This window comes from Stomoxys calcitrans, chromosome 1 (assembly GCF_963082655.1).
Source record: "Stomoxys calcitrans chromosome 1, idStoCalc2.1, whole genome shotgun sequence".
NCBI lineage: Eukaryota > Metazoa > Arthropoda > Insecta > Diptera > Muscidae > Stomoxys > Stomoxys calcitrans.
Genome location: NC_081552.1, coordinates 184,427,039 through 184,446,815, shown reverse-complemented (window position 1 = coordinate 184,446,815; position 19,777 = coordinate 184,427,039). Strand labels below are relative to the sequence as shown.

At 38.8% G+C, this 19,777-nt stretch overlaps 1 protein-coding gene across 1 annotated transcript in view; it reads right to left on the bottom strand.

The window, feature by feature from the left end:
* LOC106089609 (ceramide transfer protein) overlaps positions 1-19,777 on the bottom strand; it is a 97,145-nt gene that overhangs the window by 49,484 nt on the left and 27,884 nt on the right. The window contains exons 3-4 of the mRNA XM_013255508.2: positions 14,030-14,114; positions 13,748-13,957 (exon numbers count right to left, since the gene is read on the bottom strand). Of these exons, the coding sequence (XP_013110962.2) occupies positions 13,748-13,957; positions 14,030-14,114 (295 nt within the window). The remainder of the gene's footprint in view (positions 1-13,747; positions 13,958-14,029; positions 14,115-19,777) is intronic.

Below are 19,777 nucleotides of genomic sequence, written 5' to 3'. Positions count from 1 at the left end.
TGTTTCAGCAATCTGCCTAAAAAAACGCATACTGTGTACTTGGAACCTCAGCATACTGTGCGTAGTGTATAAGAAGGAAAATATGTTAGTATGTGTCAACTATTGAGTTTTTATCAAGATACGCCAATATCACACTATGCAACCCTGATGAGCAAACGCATGTATGCAACAATGAATTTTTTAATGAAATGGGAGTTGAAGAGTGAACGAGCTAGAGAACGATTGTACGAAACAGCATCGTCTTGACAACGTATTAAAAACGAATCCGTATTTTTCTTTTATATTAAATAAAATCTCATTTTATTGCTTAATTACAAAACTCAACGTCTCCGCATTCATCTGAGCTGTGTAGATAGTCCAAAAATTTTCGATCACTTGACACATATAAACATCACCTTCCTATTTATCGATTGAAAGACAGCTTTCGGCAATCCCATAGGTTGAACGGTATGTAAAGCCATTTCCGAGGAGTGACGAGATTTTTCCCCGAAAAACTCGTCAGACTTTGATCATACTGACAATTGATCATCAGTTATAATAGGGAATAAAACTGGTGGAGCCTTTAATGCCGAATTAGGTTTCACACAAAACGACATTCTACAATACGGTGGCCGGTTATAACGCGCAAAAACATTTCAGAACGCCCATTGGACTTTATGACCTTTTATTGTTTTTATACCCTCCACCATAGGATGGGGGTATACTAATTTCGTCATTCTGTTTGCAACTTCACGAAATATGCGTCTGAGACCCCATAAAGTATATATATTATTGATCGTCATGTCATTTTAAGTCGATCTAGCCATGTCCGTCCGTCTGTCTGTCGAAAGCACGCTAACTTTCGAAGGAGTAAAGCTAGCCGCTTGAAATTTTGCACAAATCCTTTTTATTAGTGTAGGTCGGTTGGGATTGTAAATGGGCCAAATCGATCCATGTTTTGATATAGCTGTCATATAATCCGATCTTGGGTCTTGATTTCTTGAGCCTCTAGAGGGCGCAATTCTCGTCCGATTTAACGTGGTGTTTTGGTATCACTTCCAACAACTGCGCTAAGTATGGTTCAAATCGGTCCATGTTTTTATATAGCTGCCATATAAACCGATCTTGGGTGTTGAATTCTTGAGCCACTAGTGGGAGCGATTCTCATCCGATTGAAATTTTGCACGTGGTGTTTTGGTATCACTTCCAACAACTGTTCTAAGTATGATTCAAATCGGTTCATAATCTGATATAGTTGTCATATAAACCGATCTTGGATCTTGACTTCTTAAGCCAATAGAGCGCGCAATTCTTATTCGATTTGGCTGACATTTTGCATGAGGTGTTTTGTTATGACTTCCAATAACTGTGCTAAGTATGGCACAAATCGGTACATAACCTGATATAGCTGCCATATAAACCGATCTGGGATCTTGACTTCTTGAGCCTCTAGAGAGCGCAATTCTCCGAATTCGAAATCCGAATGAACTGAAATATTACACAATGAATTATACAATGTTCAGCATTCATTTATGGTCCGAATCGGACTATAACTTGATATAGGTCCTATAGCATAACAGTTCTTATTAATTGTTCTCTGTTTGCCTAAAAAGACATACCGCGCATAGAACTCGACAAATGCGATCCATGGTGAAGGGTATATACGATTCGGTCCGTCCGAACTTAGCACGCTCTTACTTGTTAAAATAATAAAACCAGCTTCCAGTCTATATATAGAAATTTTGTTTGTTCTGTATAGACTCAAAAACGGCTGAACCCATTTTAAGAAAATCACAGATTATGTAGGTTTGTCTGGAAGTGGCAATAGGCGGACCCTTCCCCTTACCCCAAAAGTATGACCCCAAAATAAAAGTGGACCGATCGTGACAATATGGGACTCAAATGAAAGGTATTCAGGAGTAGAGTGCGAATTTTATATTAAAAATTGGCTCCAAGTAACTAGTGGGTCGTTCGACCCCCAAACCCCCTAAAAAGGGGTTTATTGGACGATAATGATAGATAACGATAGATTAGAAATATGGTCAGGAAGGAGGCCTTATAATTTGTTGAAATTGTAAAACTCCCCAAAACAGACATATTGGACGTACATATCAGTATGGGAATCAAATGAAAGGTATTCGGGAGTAGACTTCGAATATGACATAAAAAATGAGGTCCTATTAATTGGGGATAGCCCCACCGCCAAAAAGTCGTCCAAATGCGAATATTATTCGATCATAGCTAGATGAGACTCAAATAAGAGGTATTTGGGAGTAGATTACGAATAGGACATTAAACTTTGTGTCCAAGAATCTATGTGGTGCTTTACCTCCTATTAAAACAGTGGGGGATAAAGTGATAGATATTTTTGAGTAGAGTGTGCTATTCAAATTTGTCCTCAAGTAGCAGATGGGGTTGGCGCACAACCCTCATATAGACGACCTCCACCAAACGGCTGTATACACCAATAATGACAATATGGGGTTAAACTAAATTTATGAGGTTGTGGATTGCGAATATGATATCTTTATTCTGCTCATATATCTAGCGGACCACTTGACCCCAAAACAGTTGATCAATCATAATGACCTATGACCTGTGTGGTGTTTATTGCTGTGACGAGAAGCTTAGCTGCGAGCTACCGGGCGCGTCCACAGGTTGCGGATAGTGGAATACTGAATACGGAGTAGCTGCAACGGCAGTCGCGGACAATCAGCGGAAACCCCAAAAAAGGCCTTAATAGAACACTTTCACCGCTTTGGGCAAATTGGGAATCAAATGATTGAAATGTAGAGTATAAATCTGACATAACAATTTATTACTTGGTGTCTGGGGGACCTTCCACCGCCAAAACCCCCCAGCAGGGCACAATAGTCTGGGCCGGCCCACCCACTAAATACCCTTCAATAGGACGCGTAGTTCGATAATATGTGAATTAAAAGAAAGGTCTATGACAGTAGAGTTCGAATCTAATGTTTATAAAACGATTCAACTATCCGGTCGCGCCCTGCCGTCCTGCCGTTCAGCTGAACATATAGATCGCTACAATAAGGGACTCAAATAAATGGTCTTTTGGGTCTTAGCGTCGGGAAGACCGACCCTCTCACCTCAATGCAAACAATACCAAACTGTCATGTAGGACCATTGAGAACATATTGTACACAAATGAAATGAAGTGTCAGAGGGCAAGCCCCCTCCCTCCATCCAACCGAAAACAAAAAGGAATTAAAAATAATATATGAGGGACGATCAGGGTAGAATAGGACAGCAATAATAAAAGGGTCTTTGGTAGTAGAGTAAACTGTTTGCCCTGAAATTGGATAGACGCAGGAAGGATCTTTCCAAGTGGTAGCTTCTATCCCAAGTGGTAGTCCTGAATGACTTGATCATCAGCTTAAAAATCCATTGTCAAAAAGCTTTTTTCTGGTATAGCGAAGCTCACTGGCCCACAACGCATAATTTTTTGAGCTTTCTGTCATCTTTGTTATTGGGCGTTATGTCCGCCTGTATGGAGGTAACAACGCCCGAATAAAAATTGGGTGTTATGATCTCCTGTAAAGCGGACATAACGCCCAAAATATGTCCGTTAGGAGTTATAACCGGTCACCTATAAAACGATATTTTTAATATCCTGCTATAGTCGGATATCGCAGATATAGTTTAAATATGGCGCACTATTTAACAAATAACACATTCAGCTCACATCTGCCCATATGTAGTGGGAATGAATCTGCGAAGTGGGTCCGGCAGTAGATTTGGATCAAACCAAGTTATAACACTCAATCTTCAAGGTACCAACCTAACCCAAACCAACTATGTAGGTTTATTACAAACTCTGCAATTTAAGCTACAAAAAAACTATAAATGATGATTAATTTCGGCTGGGCCGAACTTTGGAAACTCACCACCTCGGATATATTTATATATTAATCACCTTCTGTTATATTACGGTGAAAAATGTATCACTTATGAGCCTATAGCAGCTGTATCGAAATATCCCATGTCCCATTTCGAACAAACTCGGCAAAGATCTCGAGGGGTCTATAGATATAATAAAGTCGATCACCACCATATTCGAGAATGATATGTACGTCATTGTACCAAATTTCTGCGAAATTGGTTAAACAATCTTTTATGGCCTTAGAAGCTAAATCGGGTGGTCAGGGCATGGATGTCAAAAAGCCTAACATAGCCCACTGCGCCAAATTTAGGCAAAATTGGACAATAACTGCGCCTTCTATGGGTCCAAGAAGTTAAATCGGGAGATCGGTTCATATGTGCTGCAAACGGAATGGCAAAATGAATATACTCCTATCCATCGGTGGTGGATATAAAAACCAATAAAGGGTATATTCATGAACCTACTGCAACTAGGTGATATATTGTATATGTCCTAATACCATATACAGCGGTCAAAAAAAGTATTCATCATTAGCAAAATTGATAATAAATTCACTTATTTTGGGTAATTGAAGAAAATTTAAAGTAAACAAATAATGCAGTTTTATGCAATAGTTTATTTTTCGTAATATGTTTTAAAATAAATTCAAAAAATAAATTTAATTAGCGCAAAAAATGCAATTTTATATAATGACACCAAAAACAGAACAAAAAAAGTATTCATCATTGATGTGCTATCATCAAAGTCAAATTCAAATATTATTTGGGAATCCCCCTTTTCTGTTTTATTTAGTAAAGGAGGCTTTGCCCTTGACAGCAAATATTTAATTTCATTGAAAATATAGTTTTTGTCAAAATGGGTCGTAAGCAAAACGAGGTTTCTGATGAGGTAAAAGTTTTAATAATAAAACACCACAGGAATGGTTTAACTCAAAAAACTATCAGTGAAATATTAAATAGACCACGATCTACTATACAATCCATCATCAGAAAGTGGACAAAAACGAAAACTGTTGACAATAAACCAAGATCTGGTCGACCAAAAGCACTTTCAGTTGGAGATGTGCGTTGGCTAGTGCGGCAAGTTCAGAAAACTCCGAAGACAAATGCGACCATTCTTCGTAAAAACACTATGGAATATTTAGGGAAGGAAGTTACTACACAAACAATTCGAAATACACTCAAAAGGCATAGTTACAGAGGAAGAACTGCACGTAAGAAGCCCTTTATAAATAAAATAAACCGAGTGAAAAGGCTAAACTTCGCAAAAATGTATGTAAAACAGCCCGAATCATTTTGGAAAACAGTCATTTTTGCAGACGAGAGCAAGTTTAATCTTTTTGGGTGCGATGGAAAGGTCATAGTGTACAGAAAACCAAATACAGAGCTTGAAGAACGAAACACAGTTGCTACTGTAAAACATGGTGGAGGTGGTTTAATGGTTTGGGGGTGTATGGCGGCTTCAGGAGCGGGAAATCTTGAAATTATTAATGGAGTAATGGATCATAAGTATTACATTGACATTTTAAAGAGGAATTTAAAAGATAGTGCTGTAAAACTTGGGCTTGGTAATAACTTTCAATATTATCAAGATAATGACCCCAAACATTCTGCTTTAAATACCAAGATGTGGATGCTGAATAACTGCCCCAAAGTCATTAAAACTCCTCCTCAAAGTCCCGACTTGAACCCAATTGAACATCTTTGGGAACATCTCGAACGCAAATTGAGAACGCGCAATTTTTCGAGCAAGAGTCAAATGCAACAGGTGATAATGGAGGAATGGACTAATATAGACCAAAATATAACCGCTAAATTAGTCCAATCGATGTCAAACCGTTTAAAAGAAGTTATAAGACGCGGTGGTCGAATAACAAAGTATTAATTTTTTTAAATTATGTTATTTATTTTTTTGTTTTTTTGCAATGATGAATACTTTTTTTGTTTAATTTTTTGTGTTCAGCTGTAAAATGGCCCTTTTTGTTCCAATAAATACTATTTTTTTCTTTAAAAACAATGAAATTGTGTACATATATATCACACAAGCACTACTGCATCATTAGTTTAATATGTTTTTATTCCAATTGTCTTTTGTAGACTTACTAAAAAAAAAACATTGAATGATGAATACTTTTTTTGACCGCTGTATATTCCGTAATATGAAAGAGAATTGTATATCCTTTCGAGTGGTGTAGAATAATTTGGTATAGCTTCAAATTTCAATTTTGAATTAAACGACACTTTTGAGGTAAAATTTCCTTCAGTGCGGCGTGCAACAGAGCGACTCCTCTTTGGAGAGAAGTTTTTACATGGCTTGGTACCCCACAAATGTAGCCAGCATTAGACGGTGATAGCCACGGCTGAAAATTTTTTTTGTTTTCTGACCAGGATTTATACCTAGGCGTTCAGCGTCATAGGCGGACATGCTAACTTCAGCGCCACAGTGGCCACCTGATGTAATCTTATATAGTACTAGCGATATGGTAGCAAAAACACTTAAATTCAGAAAACCGAAAGTAGAAATTATACAAACTTCCCGCCCTATACCAGTCTCCAAATTCCCATTTGGACTTCCCCTCTGAAAGATTTTGAAAATAGGATTTTTTTAAAATGATTTTACCCCTGTTTTTTATGAAAATGTTAGTGGGAAAATTTCAATTTGCATAATTATTGCTGCGATAACACGTAGAGTATATGAAGGGTAATTTTTTAGTTATTATCTTTTTGGCAACACTGGATTAAACGGCTCACGCACGTTGCGTGTTTTGTTTCACTGTCAAACATCTTCTGTTTGGTCTATAATTTAACCATGAAACGTTTGCAAATTATTGAATTTTATTATCAAAATGCGCGCTCTGTTAAAAAAGTTCATTTTATTGACCAAGCTCATTTTTGGCGTAAATAAGCAGAATTGTCGATTTTGGAGTGAAGATCAGATCAGCAAGAGCTACCAATGCATCCAGAAAAAGTTGTTGTTGTTGTAGCAGTTTATTGTGTTCTATCTTTCGTCTGCTTGATTCGGTTGAGTGTCAAGACCCAGGAACTCTGCGACTAAGATGGGGTGCGTCCACAGGGATCTGGGTCTGAGTCGAGTGGGTCTGGCCGGGCAGTTAAACAGGTGACGTGTATCGTGCGGTCCCTGGTTATAATCGGCACATACATCTTGCACGTCGGCATCAATCCTAGCTCTGTGGGAATTGAGGCGGCTGCATCTGCCGGAACGTAATTGAGCCAGAACCACTCTGGTTTGCCGAGGGAGGTCGATTTCTTCGGGTGCAATGGGTGGCGGTCGTTCTCCAAGGCCTATGTTGTTCAGACCCGCATGATTTGCCGCTTGATCTAGAGGTTTTCTCTTGTAGCGCTGAACCTCACGCTCTAGATCGTGTAGATCTACCTTAAGGTGGTGGGTATCTATCCACAAGGTGATGATTTGGATGGTTTCTGCGATAACAGCCCAAAAGGTATTGCTTAGACAGTATGTAGTTATGTCTTCGCACTGGTAGGATTTTTGTCTCCTGATGGAGGTGGTCCACATGAGAACTGAGGAGACAGCCCGTCGCAATTCGGAGGGCGGCATTCTGACAGATCTGAATATTATTCCACTGCGTGTCACAAAGTTGACGTGACCACACTGGCGCTGCATAACTTACCACAGACCGGCCAATTGCTTTGTACGTGGTCAACAAGGTTTCTTTGACTGCAAGTGACTTGAGGACCTTGTTTCTACTTTTGACTTTAATGCAGATTGCTGTGGCATGTGAGAAGAATGTGTTACAGCTGTCAAATGTGACGCCAAGTATTTTGGGACACTTGATGGTCGGAATCATTTCTCCATCGACCATCACAGTCAGCTCAGTATTCACCTCACGCGTACTTGTAGTGAACAGTGTGGCTGAAGATTTGGTGGCGGATATCTTCAGATTTCTTGCAGCGAAATATGAGACAAGCTCGTTGAGGTAGACGTTCAACCTATCGCAGGTGTCATCAATGGGTGGGGGGCCTGATACCATGATCGTACAATCGTCCGCATATGATACGATCTCTATGCCGTCTGGAGTTGGTGGAATGGAGGATAAGTAGAGGTTAAACAGTGCCGGAGATATCACCCCACCTTGGAGAACTCCCTGTTTCACTCTACGGTGTTATGACTTCTTATTCCTAAATTCCACAAATGACTGGCGACCACACAGATAATTCGCGACCCATCGTTTCAGGCCTGGCTGGAGGGACGTGTTGGCGATGTCCTCAAATAATTTGGCATGGCTGGCCGTGTCGAATGCCTTCGATAGGTCCAGTGCCACGAGGACCGTCCTATCACATGGCCTGGGTTGATTGAAGCCACGGCAAATGTGTGTGGTGATGGCATGCAAAGCTGTTGTTGTGCTGTGCAGTCTCCGAAATCCATGTTGATGCTCGGCAAATGGAAATTCTCCTACGTGGCTCGGGAGGAGTAATGCCTCAAGCGTTTTTGCCACTGGTGAGAGAAGGGAGATCGGTCTGTACGACTCCCCCAAACTCGGGTCTTTTCCAGGCTTCAGTAGCGGAATCACTCTGCCCATTTTCCAGACATCGGGAACTATAAGAGGTTTCAATGACAGGTTGAGGACAGTGGTAAGGTACTCAACTCCAGGTGAATAAATTGACGGTTGAACAACCTGACGCATCTCTTCGGATCAGTCACGGTTATCTCACCAAAAGTGACTGACGTCCTGTCATCCCGTCTACCGGGGTTCGAGAGTGACTTAACAGTGGCCCACAGTTTGCCTACACCGGTGCCTAAGTTACATTGCTCCAAGTGTTCCAGCCACAAATTCCGTGCAAAACGTGGAGCTATCTATCTGCTTTGACGTGTGATGCGCATTAAAATCCCCTAGAACCAGACGATTATGGTCAGATAGCAACCCACTTATGTCGGGGTTGTAAGCCTGGCCATTAATCGGGACACAGCTACCAACCGGCGGTATATACACGTTGTATATCTCTATCTCGGCAGTACCAGACCTGACTGCTATCCCCAAACATTCGATGTAGGGGTCACTAGCGTCAAGCGCAGGCGAGATGGTGTATACCGAAGGCCAATCCCCCACCTCCATTCCTTGAGTGATCCTCATGTAGCGTATTGTAACCGTGACAACTGTGCAAGCTGCAGGTGTTGGTCAGCTTTGTTTTCTGGATCGCTGCGACCAATATGCTCTTCTGACTCATAAAGTCCACGATCTCATCGATCTTGCGACGCAGTCCGTTGCAGTTTAACTGAAAGAACGATACACTTCCCGGCACTGGCCTGGCAATATTAGGGCTAGGATGCTGCCGTTACGTAAATTGCCGTACGGGAGAGGTCGGGGGGGTCACATAGTCCGACGACGACGCTTGTGACCCACTGCTGGCCATGTTCGCACAGCACCTAGCGACATAGCCAGAATGACTATACTCCCGTAGTGAAGTTAGGCCAGAGCAAGATCGGAAATGTACCCACTCCATGCACCGGTTACACCTCACCGACCGATGATGAAGGCGGTTCTGGCAAACCGAACAGAACCAGGGTCCGGGGTTCTTTTCAATCCCGGCGCGGACAAGAAGCGTGCGGAGAAGGCATTCTGGGATGTGCCTTTCCCATGACGAAAAAAGACGAACACGTACACTGAGGCGGCAGCCCTTGCCGATGAGGAATCCATCGGGTCAATCCGGTGCGTACAACCGGCTGCCATGGGATTGTCCAGAAAAAGTCACAGTTTGGTGCGGTTTATGGGCTGGTGGCATCAATGGACCGTACTTCTTCAAAGATGATGCGAATCGTAACGTAACTGTGAATGGTGAGCGCTACCGTCAGGTGATATCCAACTTTTTTTGCCCAAAATGCAACAGCATGACATGTGGTTTCAACAAGACCGTGCCACATGCCACACAGCAACCTTAACAATGGACTTATTGAGAGATAAGTTCGGTGAACATTTTACTTCACGTTCGGGACCGATCAACTGGCCGCCTAGATCGAGTGACTTAACGCCTTTAGACTACAATATTTTTTGTGTATACTATATACTATACAGACAAGCCCAATTGACGCATTGGATGAAAGCATTGAAGCATTTATTCGTGAGATACCGACCGAAATGTTAGAAAGAGTATGGCAAATTTGCACTAAGCGGATGGATCATTTGAGGAGTCACGGTCAATACTTGCATGAAATAATCTTCAAACATTAAATTATATGGATCGTACTATCGATTCAAATGAAGATTTCATGCATTTTTTCTGAATTTTATGTGTTTTTTTTTTGAAAAAAATCACCCTTTAATTATATGGAATTTCGCATATAATTTTTTACTCTTCCATTTCATTTTTTTTAGTTTTTATACCCACCACCATAGGAGGGGGGTATGCTATATATATTCTATATATTCTTGATCGTCTCGAAATTCTGCATCGATCTAAGCATGTCCGTCTGTCTGTCGAAGTCATGATAGCGGTCGAACGCGTAAGGCTAGCCGCTTGAAATTTTGAACAGATACTTACTATTGATGTAGGTCGTTGGGGATTGCAAATGGACCATATCAGTTCAGATTTGGATATAGCTCTTATATAAACCGATCTCCCGATTTGACTTCTTGAGTCCCTGGAAGCCTAAATTTTTGTACAATCTCAACCCCATGACTGCCAGTTGTACGTTCCGTGTTGATGAGTTGGAGTCCTTTATCGTCAATGGCTGCCGCCTCAATGTCCAATACACTGCTAATAAAACAACAACAGCAACAAAGGCGATCTCTCAATTTTAAGCCTTGAGTTCATAAAGTTCCTCCGCTGTTCTATTTACGTAGCTGGAAGTCTTCTTTAGGCAGAAATATATGAAGTGGAGTTTGTTTCCTTTCTTGCTGCGCTACAAAGGGAAAATAATCTTAAGAACATAGTTTCAGCCCAGAAGACAGACCTTTTAAACAGATCCTACCGATGAGTTTGGTGTGGTGCTACACGAAAATTTAGCATAATTGCAAATACAATTCGTCGTTTGTCCGTTCGTTTTGTTTGCTTATATATGCCATAGATGTGAAGCCCCTTTAACATTATTTTTATTATACACACATTCGGGTTGCTTTATTTATAACTTTACTACCTTAAAGGTATGTGCTAAAGAGATCTAATTGTGATTATAAGAAATTGCTTCTAATTAGTAAACACACACGATAATGTAGCCAAAGTTGATTAAGATTCCCATAAAATTTCAAGTATAAAAATAAAAATGGAAATAATAAACACTATAACAGCCTTATGCACAAACATTTAAAAGAGCTCTATAAACCGAAAATAGGTAAAATGTGCTTTCTTTGTACTCACAAACACATAATAGCCTATATTTACTTTAATAAACTATTTTTATGTTGTTGTTGTAGCCATATTTTCATGTGAAGGGGGCGATCCCCGTCAAGCTCCTGTAGGTGAACAAGCTCGTTCCGGTCCAAAGGACCGATCGCCGCGGGAACAGGGTGGCCATTGATTATGTAAAGGCGCCAATAACTCGCCTTGTCATATCGAGCATCATAGGCACTCAGTATTTAAGCAAGAGTCGGTGCCGCCCAACCTCTCACTGAGATTCTCCGCTCGATACCGCTGATTGTCCGCGACTGTCGTTGCAGCTACTCCGTATAGAGCTATCCACTATCCCCAACCTGTGGACGTAGCACGCAGCTAAGCTTCTAGTGACAGCACAGTTCAACGACGATGGCATCTGTGTCCTTGGGAGAACAGAATGTTCCATTTACAGAAAGCGCAAAATTCCTGGGTGTTTTGCTGGACAGGAAATTGAACTTCAAATCCAACATTTTCGAAAGGGCAGGAAAGATAACTCTTGCCCTATACACCTGCAAGAGAGTTATTGGCAAAAGTTGCCGGTATAGACCGCCTGTCATGCATTGGGTATATACTGCAGTTGTTAGACCTATAATGCTATATGGTGTTGTGGTCTGGTGGACGGCGCTTCAAAAGTCCACCTTCTGCTCCGGATCCAAATGGATGGCTTGTTTGTGCATCACAGCCGCACTGAGGACGACACCATCTGCTGCACTGAATTTAATGCTACATCTTACCTTTTGGTAAGATGTAGCACCTTTGGACATTGTGGCTAGACAAATTGCAGCGACCACTGCCGTGATGTTAAGGGAGCTTTCTCATTGGTCATGTGGCTGCTACGGACACTGTGTTATCCTTGATACAATATCCGATGTTCCAGGCAGTGTGGATTACGCACTAACTGAGCCGCTGTTTGATAAAAAGTACTGTACCACTATTCCCGAGAGAACCGATTGGAGAACGATATCCCTGATACCAGAAGTTACATAGACTTCTATACGGATGGTTCCAAACGACCAGGTGGGCTTGGGGTGTACTCTAAAGAATTAGAACTGGTCATATCGAAAAGGTTACCCGACCACTGGAGTGTGTATCAAGCGGAGATCCTTGCAATTAAGGAAGTGATGAAATGATTAAGATATAATGTCATTACGACGGTTGGTATAAATATCTTCTCAGACAGCCAGGCTGCCACAAAATCCCTGGATAACGTATTTCTGAACACAAAAACTGCCTTCGACTGTCGCAGATCTCTCAAACTGAACAGTTCAAAATTCACCTGTTCTTGGTGCCGGGCCGCAGAGATATCCCAGGGAATTCTAAAGCAGACGAGCTTGCGAGACTTGGAACTACCTTACACACTCCAGGGACACTGGAATCTGTGGGTATGCCTCTAGCGACATGTAAGCAAAGTTTTCAGGACCAGGCCCGAAGGACAACGAATGACAGATGGTCACAAAGAGGGAGCTGTGAGCATTCCAAAACTATGTGCCCTCATCTAGACTTGAAGAGGTCTACTGCTTTGCTGTCATTGGCTGGAATAGATGTCTCAATCATTGTGTCCGTCATGACAGGTCACTGTCTAAACGGAAAACATGCAGACAGACTGAAGGTTGTCAGCAACGACTTTTGCAGAAGCTGTAGGGACATCGAGGAAGAAGAGACTAAAGAACACCTTCTGTGTGTGTGTCCCGCACTAGCTGTCAGAAGGAGTTTCCCTATAGGTTCTCATTTCTTTGAGAACCTGTCTGATTTAACGGATGTGAACATTCGCAAGTTACTGGGCTTTTTAAAGCGATCTGGATGGTTCAAGGGTAAAAACAAGAAGGCATCTGTTCCTTCTGTTCCTGTAGTATCACAATGGACGAAAACATCTAAGTGAGTCCGATGGCAGACTGACGCTTAAACCTAAGCTAACCTTCTTTCAAAGACAATAATGTTAATTCTACTATATTCCAAAAAAAGAGGTTTCCCGCCTTGAGGTGTCCCCATGCAGACCGACCTTTGCAGATTTACGGATATCAAGCCTGATGTAATGCATCTTTAAATAAGTTATCAAGAATCTTTCTTACGGCAGTAATGATGGCTAGAATCTCCAGTTCCTTCATGGTTGACGTGAGCTTTACATTATATACAGTGGCAGCACTGTATAATTAAATTGCCTATCGAGAGAATTTTATAAATATGTTAATATATTCAACAAATTCGTCGATACTATCGATAGTTAAGTAGAGAAATATCCAAACTATTCAATAGAGCGAATATCAATAGTTTACCTATATAGATCACCCAGAGGATTTTAGATTCAGATATAATTTCTTCAACAGTCCTCGTCGATTGTACATAAGTAAAACCTCTCCGATTTTTGAATATATCAAATGATAATAGGCCTAGAGGTCTTAGTTAAATATTCTAGGAATACTAGTCAAAGTTTTAGCTTTTTGTGTAAAGAAATTTAAAGCCTTATTGGCTTGGTATTACAAAATGCGTAATCATATGAGTAAATAAAACTAAACCGACTCACCTCTAAGTCTGGACCAGGATATGATATTCGTTTAATCTTTTCCATTTCTTCTTTGAATTTACGATTTTGTTCTTCAAATTTTTTACGTTTTTCAATCTCTCTTTCTAGTTTATGTTTCCATGTCTCATCATTCTCGGCAATTATATCCAGACAATGCTGTAAAGTTGTTAAGACACCTGAGGTGGTGGCACGAAATGTTATTGATTCACCCTAAAATAGAAAAAAATCGTAAAACAAGGATTAAATTTGAGCAATATATAATAAGCTAATGTTTACTACTACCTTGAAATCAATTGGTTTTAAACCATCACCCAAATCTAATGGTTTTTCCATATCCTTATTAATATCGGCGCAGGCATCAAAGTATCTAAAAAAAGAATAATTTCATTTAAAATATTTGCATATAAGGTTGATATTTAATTTTGGGTTAAAGGTCTGGGGGATGGGGAGCTCTAAGTTAAATAGAAGGACTATGACAGTAATATGCAGAAGTTTTTGCTTTTTTCAACCAAAAAAAAAAAAAACCAAAGCAACATTTTGTGACGCTTACCCTACACAAAAGAGTAAAGGTCTCAATATTTAAAGTTATGTTTAAAATAAACATTTGAAATTTGAGAGATTCAATTGGCTTCAGATCTTCATCAAAATATTATTTCAACGAAAATCTCTCTAATACAAATTACAAGTTCCTGCAAGATGCGATACATTAAAGAAGAAAGGTCTTATAAAGTCTGCATATACATTTAGAGGACTTGCTTACATTAAATTTTACGATGGTAACGAGGCAATATGCATATTGCATCTCAAATTTACAAATCATTATTCTTAAGGTTATTTTTTCTTTTCTTCTTAAAAATTTAATTATCTTATGTATGTTTTTTCGTTACTACAAGCAGGAATATTCTTTTTCAAACGCAATGCTGCTGTTATTTCTTATCTATTTATTATTCTCTATGACACATATGATTAGTGTAGATAGAGATTCTAAAAGCGTAACTCGAAATCGACTGCATATTTTAACAAGACAAAGAGATGCTTTGAAGATATGCCACATAAATTCTCAAAGTATAGTAAACAAGATTGAAGAGTTCAAGTATATATTGGAAAATGCGGAATATATACTTGAACTTAATACTCTGCCGCCTTCTGGCCTATTGACTCCATCGAACACAGCTGCTTCATCAAGTGCTCCTAGTGCCACAAGCTACAGCCAAACTACCAACTACGATTCCTAAAACACTAAAAGTTGCCCCGAATAAGAAAGCGATTTTTGCAGCGAAATTCACTGCTGAAACTTCCACTGATGACATGTTATTTTATATAAAATCAAAGATTGACATTGATGTCGATTTGAGTGTTTACAAATTTAAGTACCCGCTAAGCATTAAGTGGCCCGCTAAGCATTTATCCGAGAATATATCTTTAAGGATACGCCTCGATCTGATGTTGTTTACCTCCCAACTAATTCTAACTCTGAAATTATGCCAAAAACTGAATTTATCATTTGCTGCTGATCACATATCTCTAGTATATCAAAATGTTAGAGGGTTAAATACAAAACTATCGTCTCTTTACTCAGATAGCTTTATTTTCGATTACCATATCATCGCTTTTACTGAAACTTGGCTTCAGAATAAGGTATACGATTCTGAAATACTACATTCCAAATATTAAATATATAGGCGTGATCGGAACGATAAAATTAAAAAATCTGGCGGTGGTGTGCTAATAGCGGTCTCCACTGAATTTCTTTCTGAAGAAATAATAGTGGAATCTTCCTTGGATATTGAATTTGTAGCCGTAAAAATATTTTTGACAAATGTTTTAATATTTATTTCATGTTCTTACGTCCCACCCTCTTCACGTGAGGATATTTATTTAAAACACGTTTCTTCAATCCAATCAGCATTTCAGTCGTCTCAACCAAGAGACACATTGATTGCCCTTGGTGATTTTTATCTTCCTCAAATTAACTGGATTCATTCGTCCGAAATTGATTTAACACCCGTGATATCAAATAGCATTTCTAATGAATGCATCGGCATATTGTTAAATTTTGGTCTTTTTCAAATTAATTACATAAACAATTAATTTTCTAAATTACTCGATCTGTTTTTCGTTAATCAACCATCTGAGTTATGTTTAAGTTCTAATGATCCGGTTGTAAGTCCTGAGGATAGATATCATCTGACACTCAAATTACTTATACCCCTATTAAGAGTGGGCTTAAAGTTAAAAGAGATGTAGCAATTGAAAAAGTGTACTGTTTAGCTAAAACTGATTACATTAAACTGAACTCACTACTCCATCTGTTCATTGGAATAAAATTTTCAGATCTAAAGATATCAATGAAATGATTTCAACTTTTTATATTGTGCTACATGACTTTATTTCTCAGTCTGTCCCTAAAACTACTATTTGCAACGCATCTGGCCTTCCATGGAATACAACCAATCTTTCTAGGCTGAAGAAGAAGAAGAATAAATTATATAAAAGGTTTAAACGCTCAGGGTCAACGTCTGACTTTTCGATGTATTCATTAACAAGATGCGAATATAGTAAAGAAAACAAATTGGCGCATGGTAGTTATTTGAATAAAATTAGAAATCAATTGAAATCAAATCCTAAATCCTTCTACAAATTTGTGAATTCAAAGCGCCGTTGTAATAGTTTACCGAACTTTCTTAGATATAAACCTAAAGTAGCTGATAACAATTCAGGCATTGCCGACATCTTTGCTGACTTTTTTAGCACTACCCACAATTAAGCTTCTATAGACGTTGTTGTTGTAGCAGTGTGTTGTACACTGAGACGGCAGCCCTTGCCGATGAAGGCTTTCATCGGGTCAATTCGGTACGTACACCGGCTGCTATGGGATTTATAGATGTGTCTGGGATTGGCGAAAACGTAGTAGTTTAAAATTTAAGGTCACTGAAGATAACTTTTAATCCCGGTCCAGATGGAATTCCATCGAACATTTTAAAGCATTGCGATCTCGAACTTTCGTATCCCCTTTGTACACTTTTCAACAGTTCATGAAAACATGAATATCTGCCGGAATTGTGGAAGCAATCTTATATAAGACCATTATTTAAAGCCGGAAATCGCAATGAGGTATCTAATTACAGGGGCATTTCAATTTTGAATGCTATTCCGAAGCTATTAGAGAATATTCTGCCTGACACTATTTCACATCAAGTCTCTTCTATATTGTCAAGTCTCTTCTATATTGTCTCCCTACCAACATGGGTTCCGGAAATCGAAATCGACGATAACAAATATTTTAGAATTTACTTGTTTGGTCAACGATGGCTTTAGGGAACGCTACCAAACGGATACTATATATATCGATTTTAGGATTTGATAAAGTCAAGCACAACCTTCAGTTAGGAAAAATAGATCTTATTGGTTTCAGTCCATCTTTACTAAAGTGGATCAGATCATATCTGACTGGACGTACTCAAAGAGTTAAATTTGTTGTCTCTTCAGGTTCCACAGGGTAGTCACCTTTGCCCTGTGCTGTTTTGTTTGTTCATAAACGATATCCCTTTTATTTTAAAGCACTCGAATATTTTGAAGTATGCAGATGATGTAAAGATCTTCAGATCAACGAGAGACTCTGATGAACAGTGTTATCTTCAGTATGACCTTAATACTCTTTACGAATGGTGCAACCAGAACTTTATGGAACTTAATATTAACGAATGCAAACACATCATTTTCAAGAATAACCTCTCTTAAAACTTAAAACTTGTTGGGTTCCAATCAACTTGAAGAAGTCTATAGCTTTAAAGGCCTTGGATTTCTTCTAGATCAACGCTTAAACTTCCGTCAACACATCTCAATGGTTGTAAACAAAGCACGTAGTGCTCTTGGCTTCATGAAACGCTGGAGTATAGAACTTAATGATTTCTCTGTGACGAAAAATTTATATACGTCGCTAGTCAGAAGTAATCTCGAGTACGGTTCAGTGGTATGGGATCCGTACTACAATATTCATTCTGATTTGATAGAATCGGTTCAAAAACAATTTCTATTATTTTGACTCCGCCGAAATGGGTGGGACAGAAGTTCATTACCTTCGTATGAGTACCGATTTAAGATTAAAAAGTCGTAGAACCATGCTAAACATTACGTTTTTGACTAAATTAATTCATGGTCAAATAGATTCCTGCTTTCTTTTGATTCGAATTTTCTTTTACGTTCCTATCAGACCTACCAGATATTTTGATCTTTTGAAAATTTCTTATTATAAAACCAACTATGCCAATAATCATCCTTTTCGGCGCCTATGTTATCAATTTAATCAACTGAAAGATATAATAGAACTATCTGAGAATCGAGAAAGTTTAAAAAGGAAAATTATATTATTTTTAAATTATTAGGTTAATACATTTGTAAATATATTGTTATTAGTCTGTAAGGGTATTTATTATCTATAGACTTAAATAAAAAAAATCGATATAATGTCTCTCAGAGACTTGGTTACATCCTGCAATACCAGATAGCTTGATAAACTTGGATATATATACTGTATTCAGAGCTGATAGAGCACGTCGTGGGGGTGGTGTTGCCATATATGCAAGGAACACGTTAAAAGCCTAATTCCGATTAAAATCTAATCCTGAAGATCAAACGGAATATATATATTCGTAGAGCTTTTATCTAACTTGAAAAAGATATTGATTGGTTGCATCTGCCGGCCAAACAATACAATAGATTTGAATCAAATTCATAACGTCTTAGATACCATAACATTAGAATATAATGATGTTATTATAGCTGGGGACTTTAATTCCAATATTCGTTTAGATTCCAAATTGACGGACAATATGTCCCACTCAGTTTTCGTCAACTGTTAATACCCTTTTGGATATGTTCTTTGTGAATAATACTTCTAATATTTTGCTCTATGACCAAATATCTTCTTCTTGTTTCTCAAGACATGATTTGATTTATCTGGCTTACAATTTCACTGTGTCAAAGACAGTGGAGAAGTTTTCGTACCGCGACTTCAAAAATCTTGACTATTCTGCATGAAAGGATTCAGGAAGTCTATTGGAATTGAATATATGATCTTAAATATTTCGATGAGAAATGTAGCTTTCTTCAAGATAACATTGGGCATATCTATGATGCAACAGTCCCCATTCGGACTAAGATGAAGAAATTGCATTCTAAGCCTTGGTTTAATTCCGCTATTAGGAATTTTAATCTTTACAGGGACCTAGCCTACTCCCGATGGAAACGTTAAAAAACGACCGAACTTTACAAGGAATTCGGTACGGCAAGAAATAAAGTTAAACTCATTAGTTATGCAGAATTACGAGATTATTCATCCAAATATTATTCGGCGTTAGACACGAAAGGCAAGTGGAGGGTTATACACGATATCGGGATTGGAAAACACAAGGCAATTTCTAATTACCATGGTGATATAAATGAGTTCAATGAAACTTTTGTTAATATTCCGAACTTAGATATAGAAATATTGATTGCAGTTTTGAGTTTAGATGTGTATCGCATGACGACGTTTCACATTGTCTTAGATCAGTCAAGTCAAATGCTATTGGTCTTGATAACATTGACCCAAGATTCATTAGAATATTAGTTCCTTACCTTCTACCTTATTTTACTCATCTCTTTAATTCAATTCTAACCACCAGAGCATATCCAACTATTTGGAAAAGATCAAAGATAATCCCAATTCCTTAAAATCGAATAATGATTTCCGACCGATTTCTATTTCTATGTCACCTCTCGAAAGTTTTCGAGAAGATTCTTTGTTGTTCGATAGACAATCCGGGTTTCGTGCCCATCATAGTTGCTTAGTTCATTAGTTGAAGTTTCGGAATCAATTAGAAGCGAAATTTATGATGGCAATTTTAGATTTCTCGTCCAACGGTTGAACATCAAAACTTATATTTTTAACAGTTCTTTAACTTTTCAAATCATATAAATGCTATTGCCGGGAAGACATATGCAAAGCTGCGTGCACTGTGGATAACACACTCTTATACACCAATCGAA